The sequence below is a fragment of the Rhinatrema bivittatum genome, chromosome 13 (assembly GCF_901001135.1).
Source record: "Rhinatrema bivittatum chromosome 13, aRhiBiv1.1, whole genome shotgun sequence".
NCBI lineage: Eukaryota > Metazoa > Chordata > Amphibia > Gymnophiona > Rhinatrematidae > Rhinatrema > Rhinatrema bivittatum.
Window position 1 is genome coordinate 71,431,619 of NC_042627.1, and position 20,863 is coordinate 71,452,481.

At 46.1% G+C, this 20,863-nt stretch overlaps 1 protein-coding gene across 9 annotated transcripts in view; it reads right to left on the minus strand.

Annotated features, from left to right (window-relative positions):
• AKAP13 (A-kinase anchoring protein 13) overlaps positions 1 to 20,863 on the minus strand; it is a 336,318-nt gene that overhangs the window by 204,190 nt on the left and 111,265 nt on the right. For 8 of the 9 annotated variants that reach the window (XR_003852464.1, XR_003852465.1, XM_029575495.1 and 5 more), the window contains exon 6: positions 1,825 to 2,017. Coding sequence is in view for 7 of the 9 variants with exons in the window: in XM_029575495.1 (XP_029431355.1) it covers positions 1,825 to 2,017 (193 nt within the window). In the remaining 2 variants the exon portion in view is untranslated. Of the gene's footprint in view, positions 1 to 1,824; positions 2,018 to 12,217; positions 12,320 to 20,863 lie in introns of those variants that run through there. The other variant, XM_029575497.1, reaches the window with a different exon arrangement.

Consider the following 20,863-nt stretch of genomic DNA (forward strand, 5'->3'; position numbering starts at 1 on the left):
GAATGGACTAGAGTGTGTCTAGAGGAAAGACAATCCCCAGCCGAGGGCTGTCACTGCAGGAATGGACTAGAGTGTGTCTAGAGGAAATACAATCCCCAGCCGAGGGCTGTCACTGCAGGAATGGACTAGAGTGTGTCTAGAGGAAAGACAATCCCCAGCCGAGGGCTGTCACTGCAGGAATGGACTAGAGTGTGTCTAGAGGAAATACAATCCCTGGATAATCGTGAATGAAAATTCATAGGGCAGATTACAACCTTGCTCCAACCGAGTTGGAAACCCAAAAAAGAAGAAGGAAATAGCTGGACTAAAAACAAACACACTTATCTGTATATAAATCAGAGTTGCAACTAAAACCTTTAGTGCCTGAGGCAGGCAACAGGACTTGGTTTATGCTCAGGCCTGTTAAACCTGTGCCTACGGGGGGCAAACATTTGGGGGCAGCAAATGTCAATGCCCCCACTCCCTTCACCAACAGCAGAGTCCAATCCTAACCCGCACCTTTGCAATTTCTCCTTCACCACCCCCCGCCGCACCCCCCCCCACATACACACCCCTCCACTCCAGCAACACAAGCCTCTGATAGCACTAAGCATGGGTACTAAGCCTGCACTCGTATCCCCCCTCCCCCCCTCTCTCCAAATAGCCTTCCCTGTGAGACGAGGCTTAGTCCCTGCACTCCCTGTCATAGGAGGAGAAGAGGTCGAGGAGGGACAGCAGGGCTTGGAGAGGGAAAGGGGAGAGAGGGCAAGCATGTGTGTGCCCCTCCCCCACGCCTGTCCCTACATCCCCCTCCTCTCTCTCCCCCCTCAAGCTAGATGAGCATAAGAACACAAGACTTGCCATACTGGGTCAGACCAAAGGTCCACGAAGCCCAGTCTAAGTCACCACAGCATTACCCGGCAGATCCATTCCCTGCTGCTCACTCATTCCCCAGGGACAAGAAATGGTCCCGTCCCTCCCCCAAGTTGTCCTGGCTAATAACCTTTTGGGGATTTGTTTCTTACAGGACCTTGTCCAGACCGTTTTCAAAGCCGGCTCCGCTAGATGCCTTGACCACAGCCTCCAGCAACCAACTCCACAGCTTAATTTGTGCGCGGAGTGGAAAAATGCTGCTGCTATTCCATTCCATGGAGTATTTGAAAGGATTAGATAACTCTTCCCTATTTTATAAGCCTCTATCAGGTCCCCTCTCCGTCACCTCTTCTCCAAGCTAAAAGGTAGGGCGACCGTGGCAGTCTTCCTGTCTGACATCCTCGCTTGCATTTCAGTCACTTTTTTCTTTTCCCCAAAGGGGCTCTGTGCCCTGGGCAGTTGCCCCTCCCCCCCTCACTCGCTTCTAATTACGGCTCTGAAATAGTTTCACATTCTCTGGTCTGTACAGTAAAAGAAAAAAAAACCAAAACAAATAAAACTGTATCACAGATTAAATGTGAAGATATTCCCGGTACAGAACTGCTTAATTCTGCAAAATAAAACAAAACAAACCGTGCCAGCCTTCAGATGATCTTTTAGCTGCCACTGCGGGATTTGTTTGCTTTTCAATGTGTGCATCCCAGTCTTTATTAGACAAATATTTGTCGTGCACGTTTGTTAAGGGGACAAAAGGGGAGGGGGAGGAGGGGAGAACAGCTGTGAGCACAGAGAACCTTTAAGCTGTGCAATAGCGGCGTAAGCAGATGAGGTAGCGTTTACAGTCAAAGTCTGGCTGGCCCCTGCTTTACAATGATCGCACACAGGACAGTATAGGGAAGCAGGGATCCCCTGGCCTCACGCTCGACTTGGCTGCCCCGTCCCGGGCTATTTCTCTAGGCGCTGCTTTCTCACCGTGTGCCAGGCGTGGCTCTCCATGTGTTTCCTCAGTTCCCCTATGGCGCTCTCCACGCTGGATCCGGCTCCCCCGTCACATTTCTCCGACAGGGTGTACACGTCCAGTCCATGGTGATGCTTCACCCGCGAGTCTCCCGAGGAGACGGCGTGGGAAACGGCGCTCCAGGAGTCCGGCTCGCCAGGCCCCTCGCTGCAACGAAACAATTCCGGCGTGTTAATGTGTAAACTCCACCCTTCAGCAGTCCGATCGATTTACACGGCGACAGGCAAAAAACACATAACAAGGGAAGCTGTTCTCCCACGCCAGGTTCAGACCGACAGAGACACACACACACACACACGGATCTTTGTTCAAAAATGCGGAAAAAAAAAAAAAAGAAAAGGTCCCAGCAACTTTCACTAAACAGGTTATGCTGCCTTTCAAGTCCACTGAAGGAAGAGGCAGGCAACGTAAAAAGAAATCAGAGTACTTACTACTGGGTGGCAAGAAGCACGGTGAAGTTATCAATCCTGCACCGGAATCCGTTGCAAAATTATCATGAAAGCATGGGCGCTACAACGCATACCAAGCTCCGACAGCGCAGGCACAAGGTTATGTTTTCCAGACTCGGGGACGGCCTGTGCCAGTCATCGGTGCACGACACAAGCTCGTTGTTCATGGGCAAGAGGAACTATTTTACTGCCACATATGCCTCGCTACGCTTTCCGGGATTTTTTATTTTTCTCAGTTTTAAAATAATAATAATAATAATAATAATAAAGTTTGGCACTGTATATTCCGAAAGGGCCACTGCCTGCACTAAAAGTTGCTGAAACATTTTTAGAATCATTCTATAAATGTCAGCTTTAGGTTAAGGTTCATTCGCAGAGCTTGACAGGACAGGAAGCGCAATGGAAAACCAACTTGAACGTGCACCGCACAAAACATTTTGCCGCACGAGACAAACGGGCACTGAGCAAGCTTCGCCAAAAACACGTTTTATTCCCAAGTGGTATCATTCAGCTTCCATCCCATTACGTATTCAGAGGGTAATTTTCAAAGCCACTTGTGTGGGTAAGCAGAGATTTATGCAAGAAAACCGGGCCGCCTCAAAATTGTTCTCCCTCAACACAGCTAAAAGGTACGGGGGGGGGGGGGCTTTTAGCCGCGTTTGGAGGAGGCGTTCCTCGGGGGCGTGGTTAGAGTGGGGAGGAAAACACCACAACTAGATTGTGTTTTCAACTGCATGGAAGAAAAAGGCCAGCACACAAAGATGACGTCCTCGGGTACTTTGTACCAGCGGCAAGATCCAACGTGAGGGTGCGGGTGTGCTTTTTCCTCTTTTAAGGTTTGCCACACTGTTTCCCAATGAACCCCAGGGCTTGGATGGAATATGGACACTCACCACTGCCCCCTTTTACCCTCATAATGTAGCACCAGCACAAAAAAAAGTTTGCCCACCCCTAAACTAAAAGCAGATCTAAAATAACCGCCCCACTTGTCAGTTCTTGTAACAGCTGCTCCGTAAAGCAGTCATTTATTTTATCTAGAAACTTTACCTCCTTAGCATGTCCTGATGGAACATTTACAAAGTCAATACTGATAGCTTCCCTTATTTCTGTTAGCATTTTATCGTCTGTCTGTTCATTCTGGACAGGTGGATGGTAGTACACCCCCCACTGTTATTCTCTTCTCCTTCTCATATGGAATTTCTATACATAAAGATTCTACAGTGCTGCATAGAACTTTGGACAGGGCGGCCTATAAACATTTTAAGTAAATAAATACAGTGAATTTTGATTTCTGCAGAACTTTTATGCTGCTTGACTCTGTTCCTTCTTTAACATACAGCGCCACCCTCCACCAATTTGATCCATCTTAGCATTGTGATATAATTTGTACCCTGGTGTCACAGTGTCCCACTGGATATGCTCCTTCCACCAGATCTCCGAGATGAGTTATATCTACCTCTTCATCCACGCCCCCGTCTTATTTTTTTAGACTCCAGGCATTTGTATACAGACATTTCAAAGCATGTTTTTTGTTTGTATAAACAACCTGCTCATCAGTTGACCGGGGTAATTTCAAATCTTTCTTCACTTTACTTAAAGGCTTTTAATGCAATCCTTCTATTGGAATGTCCCTAACTTCCCTGTTTTGTTAGCATCCATCTAGTTTGTCCAGTTTAGTTCCTGTTCCTATATACCATAGACTCCAGGTGATCTTAGTCCTTAACTAGGTTCCCCCGTGTGCATCCCTGGCTCTCTTTAATTCGATTACTGGTTTTTGCCTCCACCATCATTGTGTTCAAGAAACATTTTCTAATGTTAATCCTCAGTCTACCTCCTTTGAGCCATTTATTATGACCTCTTGCCTTCGAACTTTCTTCCACTGAAAAAAAAAGTTTGCTTATTGTGCTTCTCTCTTTCCAATCCTTCCTCATATGGTTTATCAAAGAGGTACTGCCCAGGCCCTGTTCTCCTTAACCCCTTCCATACATAGACCAAGTAGAGCAGTGACCTCTTCTAACCTAGGGGCCGAGGCAAAAACGTTGCGCTGAAAGCAGGCGCTTTGTGTTCAGCACCTGCTTTCATATACGCACCCCCAGGCACCTCTCCTGGGGGCGCGATGCAATATTTAAATAAGGGCTCGCACTGTCGAGGAGTCGCTAGGGGCGACTGCACACCCCTAGCGCCTCCTTGACAGCGCGAGCTGGAGAGAGGTTCCGCTGTCGGTGACTGTCCACCGGATAAGAAAACGAACGCTGAATTTATCAGCGTCCCGTTTTCCTAATCAGCGCATATACAGGGGTTAGGAAAATGGACGCTGATAAATTCAGCGTCCATTCTCCGAACCGGACTATGGGCACCAGAAGGAGTTAATAAATCAATATTAAAGTGTCGGGCACTTAATATTAATTTATTAACTCCTTCACTTATTGCCGATTGGTCTCTTTACTGTCACATGTCAGTGAAGGGACCAATTGCTGATTGCATAAGGGGATTAGTTAGCGCCTATACAACCCGCGTCCAACTGCGGGTTATACAGTGGGCTGGGCTAAGCGCACTGTATTGCATCGGCCTTAAGTGCTGCCTCAGTATTTGTTCTGTTACTGATGAATAGGTATCACTCAAAGAGCAGTATGTGGCTCCGTCTCCACCCAGGAGCTATAAATGCTCTCCTTGCAGTATATCTACCTCTTCACAGCATGACAAGATGATAACCGAGCCAGAAAATGCATCCAAGTTTAGAAATGATGACCATCAATCAGTGGGCTGGCCTACGTACAACAAAAAAAAACTAAAATGGTTCAATGAAAAATTATATGTCTGCCTTAATAAAAACCAGAGTTTGGAGCCTGAAGACAGGTAAAGTACTATATATTATTATGGTGTTCTCACAGCAGTGTATGCTTTTCTTCAAACAGACTATAACACTGGAAGCCAACCAATTTCATAACTAATGTAATGCAAACATTATCTTTGAGATAAATTGTACACAGCTGTCAAAACAGTTTACAGAAACATTCTACAACCCTTAATTATGCTCATTAAATGAATTCTCTTTTGTTTCATGTTAACACCCCCACTTACTGTGAAGTCAGAAGACCCTGGAGGTGCAGGATCTTATGCTCTGCGGAGTAGGGAATACCACAAACGTATTTATCAATTTATAAATAAAATGTGTATCCCGCTGATTCACAAATCTCAACGAGTAACAGAAAATACACACACAAAATATAATCAAACAGCAATAAACAACTAAACATATAAGCACACAAAACAAAACACTGTAACTGCATAAAGCAAGCTTATACTGCTGTCAATGCTCTCTTTTGGCAAAAGCCATGGCAAACAGATGAGTTTTGTTTCCTAAAGTGAGGCAGGTCGTTTTGAGCTGGAAGCTCCTCATTCAATAGGACTGCACCAGCCATACTAAACATAAGCTCTCTGGTGGAAGCCAGGTGAGGATGTTTCATCGTAGGCTCTTCAAGGCGGTGCTGAGACGAGGAGCTGAGGATGCTCATGGGAGCATATCGGCGGATGGCAAGTTGGAGACAAGGTTTTATAGACAGTAACGAGGACCTTAAAATCTGAGCCAGTGTGAGGCCACCAGCAGAGCTGAGAGATGTTCGCGTGAGGGAGTGCCAGAGACCAGCCGAGCTCTGAATTAGGTGTTGAACTTTCAGATGTGAGCGTGGGAGGCCCGGAAACCTGAACGTAATCCGCTCTGAACAAAAAAAAGTGCAAAAAGCGGAATATAAAAATATAAATAAATAAAAATAAACAGGGCATTACAGTAATCCAGTGCAGAGAGAACCAAAGATTTGGTGACTGACCGGAAATCCGAGAAGTCAAGGAAAGGTTTAAGGGAGTGTAGCAGCCGCAGTTTGAAAAAGGAGGATTGAACCAGAGAATTGATCTGTGAGCGCAAGGACAAGGCAGTAGGATGCCCAGATCGCGTGCTTGCTCTTCAATAGAGATAGAATGGTTCTTAAACGTGAATTAGAAAGAAACATGCCTGGAAGCGTCCTTGCCAAAAGCACCACCTCAGTCCTGTTGATGTTTAAAGCAAGCCTATTGTCCGACAACCAGCTCTGCACTTTTGAAAGACAGAGCGTGCGGTTTTTTTTAAAAGCAGAGCTGGAGTCCAAGGAGATGGGAAAGAAAAACTGAATGTCGATACGTATAGTTTAAAAGAGATCTCAAGGGAACCCAACTCCATGCATAGTGGTGCCCAGTATATAATCAATAGTGTAGGAGGGAGAGAGGATCCCTGAAGCATCCCAGTGGAAAGCGAAGGAAAATCAGAAAGGCTGCCTCCAATTCGTTCTCTAAAAGAGTGGTCAGACAGAAAAGAAGCAAACCAAGAAAGTACAATGGACGAGATCTTCAGAGAACCCAAACACGTCTGAAGGATATCATGGTCAATGGTGTCAAAAGCTGAAGAAATGTTTAAAAGCGCTAGCATAAAACAAGAATCCCTATCGAATCTGAGCCGAATGGTGTCAAGGCTGTCCAAAGCAATGATTCGGTGTTATAATATGGATGGAAGCCAAACAGATTGGTGAAGCATGTGATTGCCCTCCACATAATCATGAAGCTGCGAAAGAACTATCTTTTTCTGTAACTTTGAACAAAAGTGGCAGGGAAAAAATTGGCAGATAGTTATGTAGGTTGAAAACATCTAGGTTAGGGGTTTTTTTGTTTTGTTTTGTTTTTAATGAGCGGGTTCACAAGAGCAGATTTGAGAACAGAGGGGGTACCATCCTCCAGATAGAGAAGCATTCACAAAGTCTGCGAGGAAACCAGCCACATCGCACCACAGAACTTTTAGAAGGGTGATGGAAGAGGAATTAAATGAGCAGTAATTATCTTTCAGCTCGGCCAGGATAGAAACAGAGAATTGGATCAGAGACGAAGGCACAATACCAAGATGCGCTGGATCCAAGGATAGCGAAAGGGCATTATGAGGCACAGTGGGAGGAGCAGGGAAAGTAGGAAGCCCAGCAATGGCGTTTAATGTCTTAGGCCTGGAAAAAATGAGTCATTTTTTCACGAGTCCACAGTGACTGGGAGAGAATTACCAGACATCAGAGAATGACTATTCTGAATAGGTGCCGCGGCTGTGAAGCAGCAGCAGCAAATCATGCAACAAAGTAGCCTCGAATGTTGGATATACAATGATATAATGTTGCAAAAAGCAACTATTGCTTATCTACTACAGCAGTATATTCCAAGCCAGTCCTGGATACACACCTAGCTGGTCTATTTTTCTGGGGTAGTCACAATTTAATAATCATTGGGTTCTCCAATCTATGCAAAAATCTCTCATAATATTCACCCCGGATATTCTGAAAACCAGATCATTTGGATGTGTACACCCAGGGCCAGCTTGAAAAATGCCTTGCTAGAGAATTTCTAACAAAAAGGCAGATTATCTCACTAGGTTTTACCACTAGCTGTGGGCTTTGTGACTCCAAGTTACCGATTTTCATTTTCAAGCAAAAAATGGTGTGCGAGTCCCGAGTCACTATAGGACGCCGCTACAATCAGTGGGAAACAACACAGAGAAAGGTACCGTGACCTTTCAGGGATGAAGATTAGGAAGTTTAAACTACATGAGACGCTAAGCCGGTTAAAGGTAAGCACCACTGCTTGTGAAATATGAGCCGCTACAGGCCGCTTAGTCTGATTTCTGTGGTGAGCAAATTAATGGAATCGTTGCCAAAACAGAGGAGCGCGCAGTTTCTGGAATCCAATGGCCTGCAAGATCCCAGGCAGCATGGTTTTTTTTACCAGAGGCAGGCCTTGCAGACAATTTCTTTGATCGAGTGACCAGAGTGTTGGACCAGGGGAGGCGCTAGGTGCCGTGCACTTGGATTTCAGTAAGGTCTTCCAACACGTTCCTGCACAGGTGGCTCATAAGCCGAGCCTCCTTTTATATTTTCAGTGCAGCGCTGCGAGAGTAGGAGCTTTGCTTTTCAAAAGCTACCGCGAGTCATGGAATTCTCACAGTGACATCACCGCGGGCGCGCGCACACACACGGCGCTGTGTTCTTGCGGTAGCAACCAGATGCCTGGCTCCCACCGCCGCAGTATTGCTGGGATCAATTACAAGCGCCGTCTTAAATGCAGAAGAGGGAGGGGCTGATGTTTTTAAAAATTCACCGTTTCTAAAAATCACAGCCTCCGTAGGATTTGCTTACAGCCATCCTTCTTAAAATTTAAAAAAAAAAAAGGCGATCCCCTTTTAATATAGGGCTGTAGCATTTAACTGGAATCCACAGCTGTAATTACTCAGCCATTCTTAATTAAGTTTGATGTATACAAGGAAAACAAGAGAATTACATAATGACTTCCCCTAATTTATCTTGGATGCTAAAGAAGGATAAAACCACAGCTATCTATAGAAGCCTGCCTCTTTAATAACTTTAACATCAAGAACTTCACGGCACTGCAGCAGAGAACAGAGTATCCAAACACAACCTCTGCGCTGCCTGCTACATAATTAGCAGACGGCACCCTGTAACCGGACTTCTTTGAAGTGATACCCCTAATTATCATGCAAGCTGAACACTGCTTCGTTGTGACACAATAGTCTTATATTTTTGCATATTCCTATGTAACGTGCTGTATTTTATATTCCCAAGCCAGCTGACTGAACGCGTGACAGCAGCCACGGCAGAATGCGCTGTGGACAGGGGCCCTGTCATGAATTGGCTCACAATCAACAAACCAACAGTTCCATCTGTGAGCTATACTACGCTCGAGTCTTAGGTCTTCAGTTTTGGGGAGCATGTCACTGGATCGTGCATGCTTCTGGTGGAGGGTGTGCACGTCCCCGTCTTCTCGCCTGTACGCAGCGGTGTTCTGGCGGCCCCGATGCGCACGTGCGGCCCGCACGCCCTTACCCCAGCGACCATGCGCGCCACGCACACACACGAGGGCGGCGGTGTGGGGACCACGAGACGAGAGTGGCAGGAGCGGAAACAGAAGGTCTGCCGCCACTGCAGGCTGGGGGGAGGGAGGTCCCCAAACTTCTGCCGTCCCCGGAGAAGGGTGGATGGGCGGGAGAGGCAAGAGAAGGGAAACGCACCCCCCCCCCGTGCAATGTTTGCAGCATGAAGTTTTCCCACGTGGTAAAACAACGAGGTGCATTAACCTCGCTGCGTACCCTGCAAGGCAAGGGCCGTGGCTGAAGCTCACGGCACCGCAATGCAAAATTTGTACACACAAATCCTTACCCAACAAATGCTCAACACACTTGGGACAGCAGTGGGTGGGGGGGTGGGGGGGGGGGGTGCGGGAGCCCCCACGTCAGTAACAGCGTCTGGCTAATGCTCAGACTCAAAGGATGCTTCTGATCCTGCAAAAACTCATCACACACACCGCCCTGAGTTTTCACCGAGGCAATGGACATCAATGCTGACCCTCAGACAAGAAGAAAATAGTAATAAAAGTGCTAGCCCCACCGCTGATGGCTTTACAGAGCTAATCTGGAACGCAGCGACTACTAAAAGCAGCAGAAACTGGAGAATGGGAAGAAGTGAATTAAAAACCCACAACATTTTGCTTATTCAGGTTTCATTCTAGCTTTGTGAGTAACTATTAATAGCTTTTGAGGTTTCTGGGGGCTGGGGGGAGACGACACAGGCGTCTCCTCGCCTTTATAGCAAACCCTGAAGAAAAGGCGATGTCCGGAGCGACGGCCCCCACACGAGGCTTTGACCCATACGTACAAAACACCCACATGCACAGTCTTCATAGGCCAGCAAAAGGACCGTGGAGAGAAACACCTGCTCCCAATACTGAGCACACGGTAACAGGCACAGAAGAGAGGCTGAATTAGCGCAAGTTCGGGAGAATATCAATCAGCACTGAAACTTTCTCTCTTTAGACCCGCAGGCAGACAGCTTCAACCGCATGCCTGGACAGACAACCAGCAAAGGGACAAGAACTGAGCTATTTGCAGATGAAGATGAGAAGAAACCTGCAAGTGGAGAGAGCAGGAACCCAGAAACTGCCTTCCAACAAGACCACATTCTCCGCTGCGACATCCTACGAGACACGGCTTACCACAGACAGCAATTCGGCCAGGTTCATATTCAGTCACAAGTTAGCCGGATAAAATTACCCGGCTAACTCTGGAGAGAGATTCGGTGATGCAGCCGCAGTATGGAACCCAGGCTGCTACGTTTAAGGACGGCCGGATGCGTTTATCTGGCTAACCTCAGGACAGCTCTCCAGAGTTCATCGGCTACGTTATCCGACCAACTCTGAATATCTGAGTTAGCCAGATAACGTATGCAGCTAATCTAACTCCTCCCAGGAATGCCCTAGTTTATTCAGCTCCATTCTACCTGCATAATGAGATTTCCAGCTAGAGTTTAGCCAGATAAGTGCTCAGAAAATCTGCTGAATGCCTCTGAATAGGTGCAGTTCTGGGCAAAACATTATCCATTATTAAGGCAGACTTGCAGAAATCCACTTCTTATCCCTGGGATAGGCAACCTGGACTCTCTCTGCCCCCTTGGGATCCTGCCAGGTACTTGTGTCCCGGCTTGGCCAGGATACTGGGCTTGATGGGCCTTCGGTCTGACCCAGTATGGAAAGTCTTATATGAACCCCTTTGTAACTATCTTGCACCGTGATTTAAAAAAAAAAAAAAATCCTATTCTATTATTTTAAGAAGCAAAAAAAAAAAAAAACCCAACACTTGACTCTTTCATCAGGAAAAGCTTCTGCCCCAAGTTTGGCTGCTGGCATCCTAGGAAGTGGCGGAGGCAAACGGCGAGGAGCGCTGATGGGTGGCGTAGATCTAATAAAACGTCCGCTCTGGATGCGCAGGGTCCCGAAATGCCTTCCTGGAAACTGGAGTACCGAGTCAACATAAATAGGGCAGCTTCAGACCAACGGCATGAAGAAACAATCCGAGTTTTACAATAAAAAGGCCTAAATGTAACCAAGACCCCGGGTTTTCAATAAACCTCACTGAGTGGATCCTTACCTTGTCTGCACCTTTTTTTTTTTGTTAAATCTGAAAGCTGGAATAAACCGGTGCACACCTGAGAATTACATGAGATGCCTTCGCTCTGCCTAAGTCTGTATGAATTTCTGAACTCCTACCAGGGCACACAATCCTTCTCCTTCCTGAACTACATTTGCTCCGCTGACGTAACTACTCAGGAGGACACAAACAAGACACTCCCCGAGACACAGGTATGCGCGCACACACACACACACACACACACGCCTCCTCTCCGAAAACACGCTGTCCACTGATCCTCCTGCACCCACGCATTCAACAATCCAGAACTCAGTATCTTAGTGCATAATCTTTAACATGACGGTATCTCTCTCACCCCTACTTTGAAGGAAGCAAAAAACCTTTCAGTGCAATCCCCTCCAAAGAGCACAGCAGCGGCACAGAGAGCGCTCACCTTTCTCCCCCCCCCCCCCCACGGACGGACAGACATGGGAGCTCTTCCAAGACCTGTTGAAAGTTTCCAGGCTCACTCCAGCAGGCAGTACCCCTGGGTTCACTCTTTTACACCCTTGTAAGGGGACACCTGGACTGTCAAGAGCGCAGGACACACAGACACACACGCGCACACTCACCAACAAATCCCTCCACTCCAGCATCAAGCAAGCCAGTTTAATGCACCCAGGACCTGAAACCTGAAGCTAACCTCTCTCAGCAAACGGCTAGCAAAAAACAAATCCACACACCCAGCAGCATTGTCGAAAAGAGCTGCACGTATTAGGACCGAGCAGGAAATGACTTCTGCGTGCATATAAAGGTAAACTAAGCCCGAGTCGTGCAGAGGAAATCTACAGGCAAACCTTTCGGCGAATAAACCAGATTCATCGCAGACAAAGGCAGCGCCTGTTAAAGATAAAGTCTTACCTGCCACAGATTCCGCTGTAAGCAATTCACCCTAGGTCTGGGGGGAAAAAAAAAAAGCTTATCTTAACTCATTGGGACTGAGCTGCTCAACTAAAGAGATGATTCCTGTCTCGCCCTGTACTTTTACAAGGGTGGGACAAAGTTTGGTTGCTAGCTTGCAAAACAGTACTCTAACTGCACCTGACAAATTCATTATGCTCATTGGTGCTCCCATTCCAGTAAGTACAGCAGAGCTCCGCCTTCATAAGGAAGGACACGATCAGCTGTGGGCTGCTGGGGTTTGGTTTGTTTTTTTTTCCCATCTTTATTTTACTGAGCACAAGACACCGTGGCCTTTACTGCACAGGGCTGGCCATGAATATATGCACAGACACGTTTCTGCTTACTCCTGTGGTGTGGCTCTGCAGCACGAGGGCCGCCGAGAGCAATCTTACTGGCCAACAGAATGCAGAAATCTTTGAATATAGTGGACCTCATAACTAAATTAGAACCTGCCATACTGGGTCAGAGTCAGGGTCCATCAAGCTCAGCATCTTGTTTCCAACTGTGGCCAATCCAAGTCACAAGTACCTGGCAAGTACCCAAACATTAAATAGGTCCCATGCTTACTAATGCCGGCAACAAGCAGTGGCTATTCCCTATTGATTAATAGCAGTTTATGGACTTCTCCTCCAGGAACTTTTCCAAACCTTTTATAAACCCTGCTATACTAACTGCCTTAACCATATCCTCTGGCAATGAATTCCAGAGCTTAATTGTGTGATGAGTAAAAATGAATTTTCTATGATTTGTTTTAAATGTGCTACTTGCTAACTTCATAGTGCCCCCTAATCCTTGTATTATCCGAAAGAGTAAATAACCGATTTATATTTATCTTTTCAAGTTCTTTCATGATTTTGTAGACCTCTATCATATCCCCCCTCTGCCATCTCGTCCCCAAGCTGAACAGCCCTAACCTCTTTAGTTTTTCCTCATAGGGGAGCTGTTCCATCCCCTTTATCATTTTGGTTGCCCTTCTCTGTACCTCCTCTGTCACAACTATATCTTTTTTCAGATGCGGCAACCAGAATTGTACACAGTATTCAAGGTATGGTCTCACCATCGAGCGATACAGAGGCATTATGATATCCTCTGTTTTATTTGTTATTCCCTGTCCTAATAATTCCTAACATTCTGTTTGCTTTTTTGACCGCTACAGCACACTAAGCCGCCAATTTCAATATAATATCAACTATGATGTCCAGATCTTTTTTCTAGGTGGTAGCTCCTAAAATGGAACCTAACATCGTGTAACTACAGCAAGGATTATTTTTCCCTATATGCATCATCTTGCACTTGTCCACATTAAATTTCATCTGCCATATGGATGCCCAATCTTCCAGTCTAGCAAGGCCCTCCTGCAATCTATCACAGTTCGCTTGAGATTTAACTAATCTTGAATAATTTTGTCTCATCTGCAGATCTGATCACATCACTCGTTGTACCCCCTTCCAGATCATTTATAAATATATTAAAAAGCACCGGTCCAAGTACAGATCCCTGAGGCACTCCACTGTTTACCTTTTTCCACTGTGAAAACTGACCATTTAATCCTACTCTCTGTTTTCTGTCTTTTAACCAGTTCATAATCCACGAAAGGACATCGCCTCCTATCCCATGACTTTTTAGTTTTCTTAGAAGCCTCTCATGAGGGAGGCTTCAAAAAAAGATGTAGCAGATTTGTGAGGCAAGACTTCCCTTGGGTAAATCCATGCTGGCTCCATTACACCATGGCTTTCTATGCGTGCTGTGATTTTGTTCTTTATAATAGTTTCCTCGATTTTTCCCGGCACTCTACTGCCAAGCTGAGCAGTCATTTTTTGCTCAAGGAGCCAGATCTCATTCTCCATGCTCGCTGAACCTCAAAGGCTAAAGGACTGCCTCCCCCGTGAATCGGTGAAGCTTTAAAAATGCTGTAGCCGCAGGAACGTCACACGGCGAGACACCCACCGCCGCCACCACCAAGTTGCACAGGGCTCCCCCCGCTCACAGACCCAAGTATCAGCATTCTAGTACTTCTGTTGCAAAAACCGACTGCAAAACAAACTCACACGTCTTGTGTATGAGAACGGTGGGCACCTGGGTGGGGGGGGGGAGGGAGTGCGGGTGATGTTCAAACCATCCACAATGGACAAAGACTGTGTGTACTTTTTTTTTTTTTTTTAACCGGTGGGCTCTGCACCGATTTCCAAAGGAAAAGCGCGCCCGCATGATTTTGCTTCAGAAACTGCCGCAGATACAAAGCACCAACGCAGTTTGCCTGCGTCTGCTCCTTCCGCAGATGGAATTCTGCTTGAAAATTTCGCACGGATCTGAAAAGGCGCTCTGCACGCGAAGTTTTCCTCCCCGCTCCCGGTCTAAACATGCGCTCGGGAATGCTTCTCTCCTCTTGGTGCGGCCTAAGGCGCGTGCGCGGAGGGTGAGGAATTTTCAGTCACTTTTACCCCACCTGAAACGCATCACCCAAGGAAATCCCTTTGAACACTGCCCTGAAGTCAAACGTGCCACAATGACAAATGACGACAGCTAGTAAAAAAAATTAACTAACTAAATAAGTCGTCACCTTCAGTGTCTCTTCCCGAACAAATCCGACTGACAGCAAATCACAAAGAGTTGAAGAAAACACTGAAAACTTATCTGTTTAACAGTGCTTATAAAATATAATAACTGCAGTTATATATCACCGCGAAGATATCATTAGAAGAACTAAAATTTTAATGTATTTTAATTTTTACTCTTTTTCTTTTTGTCATAAATTATGTTTGTACTTTTGCAAACCGCCTAGACGGGCATACATATTGTGCGGCATATAAAAACTTTTAAATAAATAAATAGATAAATAAATAAACGGCGAATTGCTCTGGTTGCTCTGGAACTGGCTTCCAAGTGTACGGTCGCAGAAGAGCTCTCACAACTGCAGGGCAGGCCAATTCACGCGGCCGCTTCCTCCCGCCTCCCCTTATTTCTAGTGGGCAGGCAGAAACGCACTTTAGTGAATCAGCCTAAGAACGGCCCCATTTTAAAGGGCCTTGAATGCTCCCCCCTTTTAACAAAATTAAACGCAGCAAGCGCGTATACCTGAGAAAAAGGCCAAGAGTTCTAGAATTTAGATTCCCTCGCAGGCTGGTTTTAAATAGAGTGAGAAGAGTTATCCTAAAAAATAAAATAAAATAAAAAATCATAGGGTCCCAACGACGTCATATAAAGAAGTAAAAAATCTGAAATTCTTTGTTAGACGTCAAAAGTATCCAACTTCTCCAGAAATAACCACCACAGCAAGTCACCCGACATGGTCCCTGATTCACTGATAAACTATATCAGGAGGGACAAGGCTTCAAAAAAAATAAAAGTGTACATAATATACCTATAGGGACCATATAGTATATCCCACATATACCCACCACATGTACAAAAGCATAATCTCCAAACAAATAACATGAAATAGGTGTACTCTTCAACTTGTTATACTGTGATAGTACATGAATGTCAGCTTACTTCATACGTGTGCTTTTGTCACAAGAGAGCCAGGAAAATATATATATGCAACAGCGCAATCTCCAAACAAATATGAAACATACGTACTCTATTAAAGGACCATCATACTAAGCACTACCGGTACATGACCTTCATTGCTTTTTAAATAATCATTGGATTCCAAAACAAGTCCCTCACTTTTTTAAGATTATTTTGATGCAAATAAAATATCAAACAACTTATCTTTTTTTTGTGATTGACTATTCAAATGGTCCCAAGCAGTCCCGACACGCCTCGTGCTTCAAAATATTTATTTCTGCATCAGGGGAGCTGTTTGCACTGCAGAAATACATATTTCGAAGCACAGCAGGGAAATTCAGGTTTATACCCCAGTCTGTTGGGGCTGGTTAGGCCTAGGTAAGCCATGGAGGTAGCTGCTCTGCCAGGCAGGGAAAGATGCTAACAATGCACCTTGGAAGTTTCCCTCTATCCCTCAGGCTGGCAAACGTCCCCTGAGCTGGCCTAGGCGTTCAGTCTTGGGAAAGTGAGAGAGAGAGAGAGAGAGAACAGGGAAAAGGTAAAAAAAAAAAAAAAATCCCACTGCCTTTTGTCAGCAAGGATGTGAACCCCAAAATCTTGGTCACAGGTCAGTTCTGCACTCTCTATTTTTTTTTTTTTTATATACCATGTAGGTGTCACAATGGGAGGTGAGCCTTCCACCCTCCCCAGGAAATGTTATTTTTTTTTTTTTGCCCAGCAGTTTCATTCTGTTCCTTTGGGGCTTGCCTGCTCGCCTGGAACCGGTACCTTCAGCCTTCATTCGCAACTAACTGGGGCTTCCACTCCCCCCCCTCCCCAAATATTAAATCCCTTCCCAACCTATTTTTGGTCCCGTCCGGGGTCGTTGCAGTAAGTCATCAGCAGGCAGCCACTAAATCCATGCACTGGCCACTGACTCCGGCTGTGAATACCAACTCCACAGCATTCCCTATCCCCAGGGAGCAGGAGACCTGAGGTGGGAATGGAAGCCGAGTCGTCGTCCCCCCCCCCCCCGTGCATGGCAGTGCATCCAGTGGGGGGGGGGGGAGGGGCAGCCCAGATACTAAATTACTGAGCAGTGTGTGTTCCTTATGCCTCGTCGTCACCCCAGGACTAACCAAAAGTGTGGGCATCCCTTCCTGCGCAAAATGCAGCCACATAAATAAATCGCTCCCTTGTTTTATCCTGGGAGCTGGTTGTGTATGTGCAGTGCCTGCATGGCCATTAATTCAAATTATTGTTTATATTGCTGCTAAATTACAGATGTACAGGGCCGCTAAATTACAATGCCAGCTGCATTCAGACAAAAAAAAATTCTCCACGGTCCTAAAAATTATACTGCTTTGCTTTCTTAAATTGTTACAACTTTAGACAATGCCTCAGTCTCTAATTTATTTAAAATGTCAGTTCACCATTCAAATACTAAAAGCTTAGCCTCCCGCGTTGCATATTTCTAAGAGTTAAGTAAGATACATCAGCAGAATTTTTAAGTATTTGGACTGAAGCTGGATCCACGCAGAAAGAGATATTTTGTCACGATGATCATAAAGCGGTCCATAGTCAGTAAGATGAGTTATCCGGCTAAACTCAGGCGCATAACCTGTCCTGCTGAATATACTATCTTAGTTATCTAGCTCTATATAACCAAATAAGTTTAGCCCTCACCAACCATTGGTTGAATATGGCTGGTTAGGCCTTGCGAGGCCAGAAAGCTATCTACTTATCTAGATATTTTCAAAGATCATCTGTTAAGAAGCACGCCTTAAAATAAATAAATAAACCAACCAACCAATACATTTATTTATTTATTTATTTGGAGAGTTTTATAAACCGTTATTCGGAAAGCCCTCATAACGGTTTACAAAGCGGACAATTTTTTATCATGATAAATGAAAGAAAACATTGTCGAAGGCCGCCCAGCCCCCACCACAAACGCTCAAACCTGCCTGCTGACTAGGACCCTCTCTACCCCCCCCCCCCCCTTGAAATGTCGAAATTAAATAGATACCAGTGCCAGCCGGGCCCAACCTTCCCTCCCTGCTAAATATACCAGAATATGGCTTTCCTGTCCCCCAAAAACCACCCTTTTTGGGGGGACAGGAAAGCCATCCCCCTCCCCCTGAAGCCTTCCTACGTACCTGGCACCGAATCGCCACCCCCTTTCCCATCCCAGGACTGCAGTACCATGCGATCCCAGGTGCTTCGACGTTACTCGGGTAATAATACCGGAAGCGCATCCTATCAGCATCCGGGAAAGGGGGCTGTGGTTCAGATACCGGGTGGCCATATTTCTGATATATTTAGAGCGCGGGGGGGGGGGGGGGGGGATGGGACGGTTGAACCTGGCCCGCACTAACACGTAGTTAGAGACATTTCACGGGGTTGGGAGCTTCCTGGACAGCGCACGAGTTTGAATGTTTGTGGTGGGCAGGTTATCTGGCCACACGAGGTCGCATAAGCTTTAGGTCTGCTCGGAAGCTAACTTAGCTGAATAGGCGTGAAATTCATTCAAATTAGCTGGAATGCCCCCTTTTTTTTTTATCCGGCTAATTTACAGCCGGATAATGACTTAGATAAGGGGGCAAATATTCAAAAAGCTGCCATTTAGCCAGATACATGCGAGCTAGATGGCTTTGAATATTGACCTCAAATAATCCAGTGAAACAGCCACTTGCACCGACGGTGTGGATCTGCAAGGTGCACTTTGAGCTTTTGCAACAGCTGGGCCTTTGAAGAGCCAGATGTTGAAACAGCGCAGGACTTCAGTATACTAAAGAAAGGGAAAAAACTTACAATAAGTATATTGCAAAAAAATCTTTAGTGAGAGGTTGCGAAAGCTCGATTATTTGCCTCAGGGACCTGCACCGTCCTTCCCGTTACCCGTACTCCGTGCCTCCTACGTTAACGTGCGAGGACACTGCTTATTTATCATGCTGGTTCTTCCAGCCACAACCTGAATTCAGGGGGTTTTTTTCTGTTAACAGCTGTATTTACCAGATCTCTCTCACTGGTGGGGCCCGGCCTCCCCTGCCAGCCTTTTGCCGCTGCGCATTCAACAATAATAATTAAAAAAAAAAAAACAACCTTCCTCCGCAGATCGGATCGAGTCACGTGAAGGAGAAGCGTGAAGCAGCTCAGCGGGGGCCATAGTTTGGGACCCCCCCCCTCTGCTTCACATCACCAAACGTCGCGATCACTAACGAACAAGGTTCACAAATTGTGAGACTGGGCCAAGCCGCGAGTGTGACAGAATCGGATTTAAAGTCTGAAACTATGGAACAGCAAACAATTCTGGAGCCTGCAAGAGGTCCGACCGCGACACAGCCTCCTCCTACGGCAACAGCATCTCCCCCAAGGGGGCTCTGAAAACCCGCCGCACACAGAAAAGCGAACTTCTGCATATTCCACCACAAGAAACTTTAAAATAATTTTAGACCCGAGGTACTAAAGGGGTTTCCCCACTTTGCGTCTCAGGGAAAGATACTTAGAGGCCGACGCAATACGGTGCGCGCCCAGTCGAGCGCGCTGTTCTCACCCACAGCTGGACGCGGGTTGAAGAAGCACTAACTAATCCCCCCCCCCCCCCGCCGTGCAATAAGGGGATCGGAGCCTCTACAGCGCGCAGCCCAACGCGGAGCGAATCTAATAGCGCTCGTCGCAGGCAGGTAAAGGCGGCGTCTGTTTTCATAGCCGGCGGAGGGACAACTCGCTCGGGCTCTCCTTAGCAAGCGCACCCTAGCGCCCTCCTTGCTAATGTGACCTCCTAATTAAAATATTGCATGGCGCCCCCCGGGGGAGGGGTTGCCTGGGGGTGCGTTAAAGCGGGCACTGACTGTTCAGCGCCCCCTTTCTGTGCCAAAATATTGCATCGGCCCCTTAGTGCATCCTCTCTGACCATTGCCTTTAATACAGAAATTCAAAGCTATGACCCGGACACCCCCCCCCCCCCCCACACAAAATACACCGCCCGTCATTTTAGGCCAGTCTTGGGTTGTTGCCTCCAGGACGGTCTTGGCTCTGAGACTGTAGCACCCTGAAAGGATCCAGTAAAGCAGGCAGGGCTGCACCACTGCTAGCACGAGCATTCGGTCTCAAATTAGGATAAAGTGAACTTCTAGCAAGGAGCTATTTTCACCCCGGAGGTGATTAGTGTTACATTAAGTCACTGCACGTCCACGTCAAACTGACTGCATTAAAACGAATACCTTTGCAGGTTTCTACATTTTGTTCCTGGAAAAACAGCCGAAGACAAAAGGACACCTTACGGTATTCTCAGGAAACATTGCAACACATTCACAAGTATTTTACAAAGCACTCCTCTTGTTCTAATGCATTTCCCCGAGGAACATTCCTTCTTAAATGTGCTTCACATATGTGCCACATGTGATGTGAGCCGGCAGCAATGGCTGTAGAGAGGATTTAATGCATCAGTTTTGGAAGGCAAAATAAACTTCTACAATGACATTTGCCATTGCTTATCCTGCCTCATGGCTCCCTGTGCTCTCCTACACTCCCCCTTTCATGAGGGATACAATGAATCGGCTGACCCGATAAGGAAACACGATATATATGGGATATAAGTGCACTGCTCAAGTATTATTCAGATCACAGAAAAACTACAAAAAAAGGTCAAACAATACAAACAGCTGCTTCTTAGATATCCACATATACTTATTTCTATATATATTCTCATTATATCAGATATAGACATATACGTATAACATATACGCGCACACACACACACAAATTGTAACCAGGTACTAAGCTGAAAGCTTGCATGTGAGTATTCAAACTAAACAACATCCAAAAATTGTTCATTTTAAAGGGAAGCGAGATCCCGCTCCCCTCTGCCCTGACATTTTTTTTAAATTTTCAATCAAATTGGTCAACATTGTACTTCAGGGTTTTTTTTGGTTTGTAAGGATGGGATTTAGAATCTGAAGTCAGATTTTTGCATTGTTCAAAAAACCTGAAGCTACTCTAAAAAAGGAGGGTCAGCGAGAAGTTAGATTTCCGTTTTAACCCTGTTATATCTGGCATGCGCTATGAAGACAATGACAATTGGAAAATCAGTTTTCTTGAATTCATCACCAT